The sequence below is a fragment of the Bos mutus genome, chromosome X, assembly GCF_027580195.1.
Source record: "Bos mutus isolate GX-2022 chromosome X, NWIPB_WYAK_1.1, whole genome shotgun sequence".
Lineage (NCBI taxonomy): Eukaryota > Metazoa > Chordata > Mammalia > Artiodactyla > Bovidae > Bos > Bos mutus.
Genome location: NC_091646.1, coordinates 20,545,497 through 20,557,181, shown reverse-complemented (window position 1 = coordinate 20,557,181; position 11,685 = coordinate 20,545,497). Strand labels below are relative to the sequence as shown.

The window sequence follows — 11,685 nt, the reverse complement described above, 5'->3', positions numbered from 1 at the left end:
ATGGACATGAGTTTGAGTAAATTCCAGGAGTTGATGATGGACTGGGAGGCCTGGCATGCTGCAGTCCATGGGATGGCAAAGAGTCAGACATGACTGAGCAACCGAACTGAACTGAACCGAACATATTCAAAGATTTGGCATAGTCAATAAAGCATAAGTAGATGCATTTAGAGTATCTATCATGATTTGTTAGCCTGGAGATCTCTTATTCTTTAGTTAACAAAACACATGGAAAACCTAAGTCCACAATGTAAATGAGAAAATATGGCTCATGGTCAGGAGCTGAGGGGTTTTCAGCACTTGACATTGATTTTTAAACTTTCAGAATCCAGAGGGAACTTGTTTTCATGTTAGCTCTGCTACAGAATGCTTGTGTGACCTTGCATGAGATACTGTCCCCCTCTGAACCTCATTTTTGCCTCTGAAAAAAATTTAGGATTTGTTGTCATCATGTCTAAGATCACTTCCATCTCTGATCTGCTGGAATTCTGGAATTCTAGAGAGCCCAAAAAACCAGCAGCACCCTGGACATTCTTGCTCTCTCCTGACCTCTTCAGAACAGAGGGCAGAGGAAGGAGGGAAGACACACTGGTGGCTGCAATCCGAGGCAAGTGTGCCTGAGATCTTTGGAATTCAGGTAATTTTAAAACTCACACACAAGGGTTTGTTTTTTACTAAACAGTGCTGTGCAGCCATCAGCTGAAGTGTGAATTGGGGGATACTGTTGGCTCTGTGAAATGCTATGTAGGAATCCCAAAGAGATTTTATCATTAGCTTTGTGAGAACAAGATGTGGACAATATAAAAAGCTGCTTTCTTTTGTATTTATTTATTTTTTAATAGTTGAAAAATTGCTTTACAATTTTGTGTTGGTTTTTGCCATATAATAAGTAATATATATGTATATATAATTATGACTAATTCATGTTGTTGTATGGCAGAAACCAACACAAATATATATATATATATATATATACATGCATATACACACACACGTGAAAGGGTTAGTCACTCAGTTGTGTCCAACTCTCTGTGACCCCGTGTAGCTCACCAGGCTCCTCTGTCCATGGTAGTCTCCAGGCAAGACTACTGGAGTGGATTGCCATTCCCTTCTCCAGGGGATCTTACCGATCCAGGGATCAAACCTGGGTCTTCTGCATTGCAGGCAGATTCTTTACCATCTGAGCCACCAGATATGTCCCTTCCCTCCCAAGCCTCCCTCCATTCTCCCCATCCCACCCATCTAGGTCATCACAGAGCACCAGGCTGGGCTCCCTGCATTATTGATCAATTTCCTACTATTTCACACATGATAGTGTGTATATGCTGATGCTACTTTCTCAATTCCTCCCTTCTCGGTTCCTCACCTTCTCCAGCTGCGTCCACAAGTCCGTTCTGTACTAGGTTCATCAGTACCACTCTTCTAGACTCCTTATATTATGTTAATATACAATACTTGTTTTTCTCTTTTCACTCTGCATAAGAGGCTCTAGTTTCATCCACGTCACTACAGCTGACTTAAATTCATTCCTTTTTATAGCTGAGTAATATTCCCTTCAGAATGGGGGAAAATATCTGTAAACACAACAACTGACAAAGGGTTAAACTCCAAAATGTATAAGCAGCACATAGAGCTCAATGTCAGAAAAACAAACCCAGTCAAAAAACAGGCAGAAGACCTAGACAGATATTTCTCCAAAGAAGACATACAGATGGCCGATAAACACAGGAAAAGATGCTCAATATCACTCATTATTAGAGAAATGGAAATCAAAATTACAATGAGGTATCACCTCACACCACTCAGAATGGCCATCATCAAAAAATCTAAAAACAATAAATGCAGGAGAAAATACGGAGAAAAGGGAACCCTCTAGTACTGTTGGTGGGAACGTAGACTGATATAGCCACTACGGAGAACATTTTGGAGATTCCTTAAAAAAAGCTAGGAATAAATCTGCCATGCTGCATGCTAAATCACTTCAGTCGTGTCCAACTCTTTGCAACCCCATGGACTATAGCCCACCAGGCTCCTCTGTCCATGGGATGCTCCAGGGAAGAATCCTGGAGTGGGTTGTTGCCATGCCCTCCTCCAAGGGATCTCCCCAACCCAGGGATCAAATCCGGGTCTTCTATGTCTCCTGCATTGGTAGGTGGGTTCTTTACCGCTAGCGCCACCTGAGAAGTCCAAATCTACCATGTGACCCAGCAATCCCACTACTGCCCGTATACCTGAGAAAATTACAATTCTAAAAGACACATCTACCCCAGTGTTCATTGCAGCAATATTTACAATAGCAAGGACAAGGAAGCAACCTAGATGTCCATCAACAGATGAATGATACAATGGAGAGCCATTTTTTGTAGAGCGGATCTTAAAGAGTGAACCCAGTGCATGAAATTACTTAAGGGTATATACATCTATGCCAAAGCCTTTGACTGTGTGGATCACAATAAACTGTGGAAAATTCTGAAAGAGAGGGGAATATCCGACCACCTGACCTGCCTCTTGAGAAACTGATATGCGGGTCAGGAAGCAACAGTTAGAACTGGACATGGAACAACAGACTGGTTCCAAATAGGAAAAGGAGTACGTCAAGGCTGTATATTGTCACCCTGTTTATTTAACTTCTATGCAGAGTACATCATGAGAAACGCTGGGCTGGAAGAAGCACAAGCTGGAATCAAGATTGCCGGGAGAAATATCAATAACGTCAGATATGCAGATGACACCACCCTTATGGCAGAAAGTGAAGAGGAACTAAAAAGCTTCTTGATGAAAGTGAAAGAGGAGAGTGAAAAAGTTGGCTTAAAGTTCAACATTCAGAAAACGAAGATCATGGCATCTGGTCCCATCACTTCATGGGAAATAGATGGGGAAACAGTGGAAACAGTGTCAGACTTTATTTTTTTGGGCTCCAAAATCACTGCAGATGGTGACTGCAGCCATGAAATTAAAAGACGCTTACTCCTTGGAAGGAAAGTTATGACCAACCTAGATAGCATATTGAAAAGCAGAGACATTACTTTGCCAACAAAGGTCCATCTAGTCAAGGTTATGGTTTTTCCAGTGGTCATGTATGGATGTGAGAGTTGGACTGTGAAGAAAGCTGAGCGCTGAAGAATTGATGCTTTTGAACTGTGGTATTGGAGAAGAATCTTGAGAGTCCCTTGGACTGCAAGGAGATCCAACCAATCCATTCTAAAGGAGATCAGTCCTGGGTGTTCTTTGGAAGGACTGATGCTAAAGCTGAAACTCCAATACTTTGGCCACCTCATGTGAAGAGTTGACTCATTGGAAAAGACTCTGATGCTGGGAGAGATTGTGGGAAGGAGGAGAAGGGGACGACAGAGGATGAGATGGCTGGATGGCATCACTGACTCGATGGACATGAGTTTGAGTGAACTCTGGGAGTTGGTGATGGACAGGGAGGCCTGGCGTGCTGCAGTTCATGGGGTCGCAAAGAGTCGGACAGGACTCAGCGACTGAACTGAACTGAACTGATATACATCAAAGTTCAGGGGTTTGGGTTTATCCAAACATCTCCCCCTCTTTCCCATCAAAAACAGTTATTTCACTGGGTAATTCAAGCTATGAGGATAATTTCATAAGGGGGTGGAGAATAGGTGTGGTTTAGGTTGTTCAAATTAACCAGGTAATTGATTCTATTCACCCAATTCACTTTCCCTGTAGAATTTATCATGCTTATTATTCTGTCAGTATAAAAGCAATCTTTGTTTGCTACTGCTGTTCATTGGCTAACCACATATATTACTGTCTGTCATATCACTTTCCAGACTGATTCTGATCTAGATATATTTATAAGCACCTTACTACAAAAAGTTTCTTCTAGCTGAGAGATTATCCTCTGAGTTTGATCATTTCACAGAATATTTCTGAGCAGGTAATATTATCCAATGCCTTTAAACTGCTGGCCTTCCACTGTCAAACAACCCCCACCCCTCATATACACACAGAAATCACATACATTTTCTGTAACAAGGGGCATTTCTTGCTGGTACTATGAGGATTGCTTTTATTTTCTGCTTTCTTGGGTTAATGTAAACATTGTCTACATGCCCAACCTCTAGAATAGCCTGAGGCATTCCCTCACTTGAAAAGAATGATTTTCATTCTTACAAGTCCTTTTGCGTCAGAACCTTGAGTTGTATTCTCCATTGTTTTGTTTTGCAACCAGGCAGGTTCCTTTTTAACCATTTCTAAAGGGAGACACCCTAAACAACATTTACAAAAATACATGGCATTAAAACAGCAAGTCAAACAGTAAATGGTGTTTTATTAGGACATTTAGAGACAAAGCAACTGGTGGTTTGCCTGGATTTGGCATCTCTTAAAGGTTGCTTTGATATTGTGTATCAGGGCCCTGGTAATATGCAGGATTGGGAATTACCATGTGTCAGAATCAGGTGATAAGCCCAGGTCACCTGAATTATCCCTCCTTGGTTGTGACATGATTTGTTGCTTCAGCACCTCTTTGATATTAAACCTGGAGGAGTGGATTCAAGTTTGTGCTTCAGGGGACATACATGTTTATTTCCTGTAAAAGAGAGCACACTAGGCCACCTGCTGAATGCAGAAAAAAGGATGAAAATTGACAAAATCCATACAGATCTTCGTGGCTAGGTATGGAAGCGGAGTGATTCTAGTAAACAATAAGTATTATTTAATAACACCTGGGTAGTCCTAAGACTCCCCAACAGGAAAGAATAAGCAACTGCAGAGCATTTCCCATACCCCCTCCTTCTGTCATGGAAACGTCATGAAATAAAACTGTCAATAAAACTCCTCCACCTCCCACCCTCTAGTGCCAGATCAGTAAGCATTTAGCCAAGCATGCTGGGAGACACAGAACAACTGAAGGAAAGGAGTATCTGAGTGTCTTGGATTTGCCTGCCATTCTGCTCTGTTCCTCTACCATCTCATTACTAGACGTAGGCATTAGACGTGACAATCAACTACATTTGAACTGAGCAGAAGAAATATTCAAGGCATTGGCTTTAGAAGAAATGTCTCAAAGGCAGCCTCAGTCACCTAATCAGACTTTAATTTCAACCACAAATGACACAGAATTATCGAGCTCCGTCGTCCCTAATGATTCCACAAATAAAAGAAGGACCGGAGACAACTCTCCAGGAATAGAAGCATTGTGTGCCATCTATATCACTTATGCCGTGATCATTTCAGTGGGCATCCTTGGAAATGCTATTCTCATCAAAGTCTTTTTCAAGACCAAATCCATGCAAACAGTTCCCAACATTTTCATCACCAGCCTGGCTTTTGGAGATCTTTTACTTCTGCTAACTTGTGTGCCAGTCGATGCAACCCACTACCTGGCAGAGGGATGGCTGTTCGGAAGAATTGGATGTAAGGTGCTCTCTTTCATCCGGCTCACTTCTGTCGGTGTATCAGTGTTCACGTTAACAATTCTCAGTGCTGACAGGTGGGTTTCTTTTCTCAGTTCTATTTGCCAGGATGTGAAATAAGACAAAAAGAAAGGAAAGCTTGTATGTAGCGTTCACTGGCTACTCTGCTGCTTTTCTCACACTCTGTAATCGGGATGTAAGATTGGGAAATCGGGAGGCATTTTAAATAAAAGTTGATATGAGAATGTAAAAATTTCTGTGTTAGCATTAGAGGAGAGATTGAAACTGTGTGCTTCGGGGATCGTTTATTTTCTTTGAACTGTAATTGTTTGTTTGAAAGAATACCGAACGGTCTCCCCCCTCCCCTCAATTTATTAAGGCAAATTGTTCCAGGTGAAAAAGAAAAACAATTTATGCTTTATACATTAGTGCAGCCTAGTGGTGCAATATTGTCAACATTAAAACATCAGCATAGGTGTGAAATTGACTGCATATACATTACTGTCTACCGGAAGAATGGTAAAAAAAGATACATGCATGTAATTTACTTGAAATGAATCAAATTAATTAATGGTGAAAAAACGGTGAGGCTTTTGGCTTCCTGGTAACTCAGTATAATGTCGTGACTTAATTGTATTTGTTTTTTTCTATAGGCGTTCAATGACATTCTCGTTTCCAGAGACATAAATTAATCCCGGTTGACTTTTAGAGCTGTATGAATGGAGTGTGTGAGAACCTCTGGCAGTCAGGGTGTTTGGACTCTGTTAGGATATTTTCAGCCTAAGTACTGTGTTTTTCTGTGCGCCTATTGTAGAATAATAACTATGAAAGCATAAAAAATTAAGGCTCCAAATGTTTAAGATGATGCTTTAAAAAGCCTGCAAGAAGCTGGTAAGTAATCAATGTCTGGCAGTACCAGAAGGAAAAGCTTCTTCAGATTCCAGGATCTGAGAGGAAGAAAAGCTTTCCTTGTGTCTTTTATGGAGTTTTTCTTTGACTGGTTTTATATTCTGTTTGAGGACAGATTTACTTAAAGGCTATATAGATTTTGAGGTAGATTTGTCAGAATAAGGAGGCATCTTTGCATGGGTATAGGGTTTTTTCAGTTTCACCCTTGCCTTGCCCCGAAACTACCTACAGATTGGCTTGGGCAAGAAATTAGCATTTGAACAGGGAAGAAATTAACCCTCTCCTCTTTTCAGCATAAACTCATAGAATTCTTTTCTAGTAAGGTTGATGACTGCTCACTCATGAAGAAAGGAGAATTAGATTTAATATCAGTCACTTACTTAAAATTGAAGTCTTTTAGAACACTTAAGGTAATACACAGGTAATGAATTACTCTCCATCACACACAAAATCATGCCCAAAAAATATTTATTTGCCCTAAATAGAGGATCTACAAGAAAAGCATATAAATTGCAAACCTGGACTATCTCAACAGTGAATAAAAGGAAAAAGTGATTAGCATAAATAAAAATTACTGGGATGTATTATGTGTATTGGAAATCCTAGCCAATTTCAGCTGGTTAATGTTGACTTGGTTATATACATATGGATAGGAGGTACAACTGGATGATCACTAAGGTCACTTCTAATTTTTAGATTCTGTCATTTTGATATTGATTTTGCCTTTTGCTGTGATTATATGTTTCTAGATACAAGGCAGTTGTGAAGCCCTTGGAGCGTCAGCCCCCAAATGCCATCCTGAAGACCTGTGCCAAAGCTGGCTGCATCTGGATCATGTCTATGATCATTGCTCTACCGGAGGCTATATTTTCAAATGTATATACTTTTCAAGATCCTGACAAAAATGTAACATTTAAAGTGTGTGCCTCTTACCCTGTTTCTGAGAGGCTCCTGCAAGAGATACATTCTCTGCTGTGCTTCTTAGTATTCTACATTATTCCACTTTCGATTATCTCTGTCTATTACTCTCTGATTGCTAGAACTCTTTACAAAAGCACCTTGAACATACCTACTGAGGAACAAAGCCATGCCCGCAAGCAGGTATGTATTCATCAGCACTCATGCGTGTATTTAGAAGGGAAATGCCTCCTTTTGCACCTTTGGACAATAAATACAATAGCGGAATCATATTTTTGCTATGATCCTGGGCTCTGGAGTCTGTCAGACCCAGGATTTAATTCCATACCAGCTGAACAATCTTGAGCAAGCTACTTAACCTCTCTGAGCCTCACTTTCCTCATGTATAAAATGAAAATGAGGACTGGATGATATATATGAAATGCTTAACATAGTTCCTACTGCACAGTAAATGTTCAGTAAATGGTAGGACTGTTATTATTAGAAAAGGGGCAGCTGAAGTTTGGGGTAAGTCAAAAATCACCCCATAGAACAGTGAGAAACATCACACAAGGTGAGACTATAAAGTGAAGCATCTTTTGTTTTAGAAAGTGTAACAGAATGATAGAAAAACGCAGGATGGTAGAACTGACAAGAAGCCATAACATTATTCAATGCAAACCACTTACACACAGATGAGCAGACTGGGGGCAGGGGGTCTCGAGGGACCCAGCGCCAGTGGCAAGAGAACACAGTGACTCACAGTAGCTTGATTAAGGCCATTGCAAGACCCAGGTGTGCTCTGCTCTCATAAATATGAATGGAATAAAAAGAATATTGGCAAAACATTGTTCCACTTAATTAAAAAAAAAAAAACCAACAGGATTTCTATCTTTCTTGGGTGGGAGATGATTCCATTTACCTCTTGACCAGTACATGGAGAGCTCAGTGCTTTTTTTCAAGCTAGTCCTTTCAGTTGGTTCAACAGTGGTGCTCAGGAGGCTACAGTTGTATTCTATTTATTTATTCACTATTTTATAAAGTTGCATTTTCATGCCCACGTGAACAGTTTTCTTTGCTCTATCTGTGACTACAGGCAATGTCTGCACTTCATTTGGGTCATTTCTCTTATTAAGAGGTGTAGGTAGGATTATTTTCATATATGAAGGATGGCACATTGGTTTTTATTCCCCTGACTATATGGGGAGAATTCCTATACATTAAAAATAATTTTAGGTACAAGTTTGTCAACTTTCACAATCCCCAGAAGACTGTTCAAACTTAGTCAGCCTCTGCTGATGCAGTTAAAACAGTTTTGTACAGCATTTACTTCTTAATAAAATTAAATCTTCAATGGTTCCACAACACTCCTTGAGATAGTTAGAGACACCCTAGAGTATCTCAAAACCAGGGATAGGAGTCTGAATTAGAGCTAATCAGAGACCAACATCACAGGTTACTATGTCAATTCACTTGCTGTATTCTAGAGCCACAGGCTGCCTTCCCACACTTGCCTGTGCAAAGAGACACCAGCCTGTTAACTATAAATTTCTCAGTTAATCTAGAAAATGGCTTTTTAAAATCTCTGCCAGCTCAATGTTTTCTTTTGGGTGTGTTTTGTTTGTTTTGTCGATGGGTTCTTGGTTTTTGGTTGTTGTTGCTGTCATTTTTCTTCTCTCTATAGATTGAATCCCGGAAGCGAATTGCCAGAACAGTTCTGGTGCTGGTGGCTCTCTTTGCTCTCTGCTGGTTGCCGAATCACCTTCTGTATCTCTACCGCTCATTCACTTCTCAAAACTATACGGACTCCTCTACCGTTCACTTAATTGTCACCATCATCTCTCGGATTCTGGCTTTCAGCAATTCTTGTGTAAACCCCTTTGCTCTTTACTGGCTGAGCAATACCTTCCAGCAGCATTTTAAAGCTCAGTTATTCTGTTGCAAGGCAGGGGTGCCTGACGCTTCCGCTGCTAATACCCCTCTTGACAACCTAGCAGTGATGGGAAGGGTCCCGGGTGCTGCAACCACTCAGATGTCCGAAATTAGTGTGTCCCTATTCACTGGCTGCAGTGTGAAGAAGGAAGATGACAGAGTCTAGCTTTTCAATTAAAAATGGTATTTTTTCCTCCCAGAGTGTCTGTTCAACCCTGAGCTATGTGTAGGTATATGGTGTCAGGACTTCAATGGCTTGTAAATTGTGGTGAAATCTTAGGAGGAAAGGATTGGACAAATCATAGTTTTCTTCAATGTACAAGCATTAACATTACTGGGCTTTCTAAATAAAATGGAGCCCCACTAGGTATAGTGACACATTTGTCTATGTCAGAGGCCAAATAGGAAGTACACATGGCACTTAAAAACCTTCCATCACATCTCCGATGCTTATAATTTCTCATATACTCTTGTGATTTACATAAAACTGTGTTTGTGTTTATTATGTGGTGTAAATCTAGAGATTATACTTTGTATATGAAAAGGGGATCAAAGAGAGGTAAAACATCTCTTCTGCAATTTTCTTAAAAAAAAATGAAGTCTTAAAAAATAAAATTTCACACAATTTGTTCTTGACTACCCTTTTCCATTAATCTCTACGCCATTGGAACTAAAGCTGTGCAATGGCAATGACAGCGTTGAGGGGTCAGTGTTAAGTAAGGATCTGGGGCTAGGTGTTTGCCTTACTAGGTCAGCACTTACTCACTTAGGCGAGTTCTGGAGTTACAACTCCCATTGACTGATAATTGGGCAAAGTTATCTTTCACAGATATTGTGAAGAACCTGTCTCCTTCATAGGCAGAATCACTGGCCATGTTTAGCGTAATTTGAGGGCTCCAAAGAAGGATCCCTGTCAAAAAGTCTGCAAGGTTGTCACTGTCTGAAATTCATCCTTTGAGAAAATTCATTTCTTTCTGGTAAGCAGTGCCCTCTCTCTAAAAAATGCAGAAGTACCACGTGAAATCCCTAACACCTGGGTGTTTAGTTGTTATCAGATCATCTTTCTGCTTGACTATCTTAAACCTGATGTGTGCCTAAGTCCTCTAATAAGTGTGACCTAATTAATCTCTGCCCTTGGAAATCAGATTGAAGGTTCTGATTTTCTATCCTCTGTTCCTACTTGCTAACGCTATAAAGTTATAATAAATATTATTTCAAAAAACTTATCAATAGATGTGTCAGTTTTAGATCTGTGGCTTCAGAAAATATTTTCTTGGGGCAAATTAAAGCCTTTAACTGTCGATAGTTAAATTTGTATTTTCAAGAACTTGATTTTGGGGTGTGCTTTTGATAGCTTTGAGCTTTCCTTAAATGGCTTGTGTAACTGTGAATTTTTGCTTAAAGACGTGGCTTGTAAAGGGGATATAATATTAACACTAGACTTTACATTTAAGCAAAATTGGTTTACTTAAAGTAGGGGTGTTAGAATTGTCTTTATATTGTTTTGAGATGGATGTTGTAATAAGTGGGAAGAAAAATAAATATGAAATAAAGTTTTCAATGACTTTGTGTAGCTTTATATTCTAAAAACAGTACTTCTAACAGAATATCACTGAGAATGCATTTTAACTCCAAAGGGTATTTTCAAGTTCCCAAATTCCAAAATATTTTACTATTTTCCTTACTCTGGGTAAAAATTACACGTTTACTCTAAGAATAACATTTTAGAAATAACTTCACAAAAGTACCAGATAATAAAAGCTAAGCAAGCTTTTTAGCAGTTGATAAAACTAGAGCTTGAAGAACTTTGATTTTTTCATCCTGAGTAATCCCTAGGTAACTTAGGGATCTGATAGAAATTGATTTAATGGGGATTAAAATGCATGGCTTTGCTTTTTGTTTTGGAGGGGGTGGTCTTTAAAAACAAACAAACAAACAGATTATCCTTGTCAGAGCTAACCTTACAGGAAATCCACAGTTTGTTTCACACTGACTATTGTGTTCAGAAAAGCTACTATGGAATGTTTCTTTCTTTTTTTTTTTTTGGACAGGCTCCCAAATTGCGGGTGGGGTGGGGGAGGACACATGCAAAATAAATTTTGTATACTTCCAATTTTACTCAGGGTCTGCCCTGACCCAAGACTTAGAATAATGGACCATAATATTTTTTTCCTGCGACAAAGCAGGAAAACAAAGTCACAAACTTAGATTAAGTCTTTGTCTTTGTCACTGAGGTTGATAGTACCACAAAACATTCCTACTGACAATAGCAAATTTGGGTTTAAATAATTTCTGCAATTATAACCATCTTAAGTCAAGGATCCATCACTTTGTCAAAAGGAGTTACTTTGATTTCCACTAAATCTTGGGATTAAAGAAAATGGGGAGAGGCAAATTCCCCAACAGAGTGATCCTGAATGGGCCATTAAAAAAAAAAAAAAAACCTCGTTTGGTATAACTCAGTCATTTTCCAGAAAGACTTCCTAGGCCAGGTAGGTGACTTCTCTGGCCAGGTAGTCTCTGCTTTTGTAGATTAATTAATTTTTATACACCAAGAAGCTGG

The 11,685-nt window shown here is 39.6% G+C and overlaps 1 protein-coding gene across 1 annotated transcript; it reads left to right on the top strand.

Moving 5' to 3' along the window:
* Positions 1-5,027: 5,027 nt before the first annotated feature.
* On the top strand, positions 5,028-9,288 carry BRS3 (bombesin receptor subtype 3). The gene is made up of 3 exons (XM_005907899.2): positions 5,028-5,461; positions 7,043-7,394; positions 8,875-9,288. Exons 1-3 carry the CDS (start codon positions 5,028-5,030, stop codon positions 9,286-9,288), a joined length of 1,200 nt encoding a protein of 399 aa, XP_005907961.1.
* Positions 9,289-11,685: the final 2,397 nt, after the last annotated feature.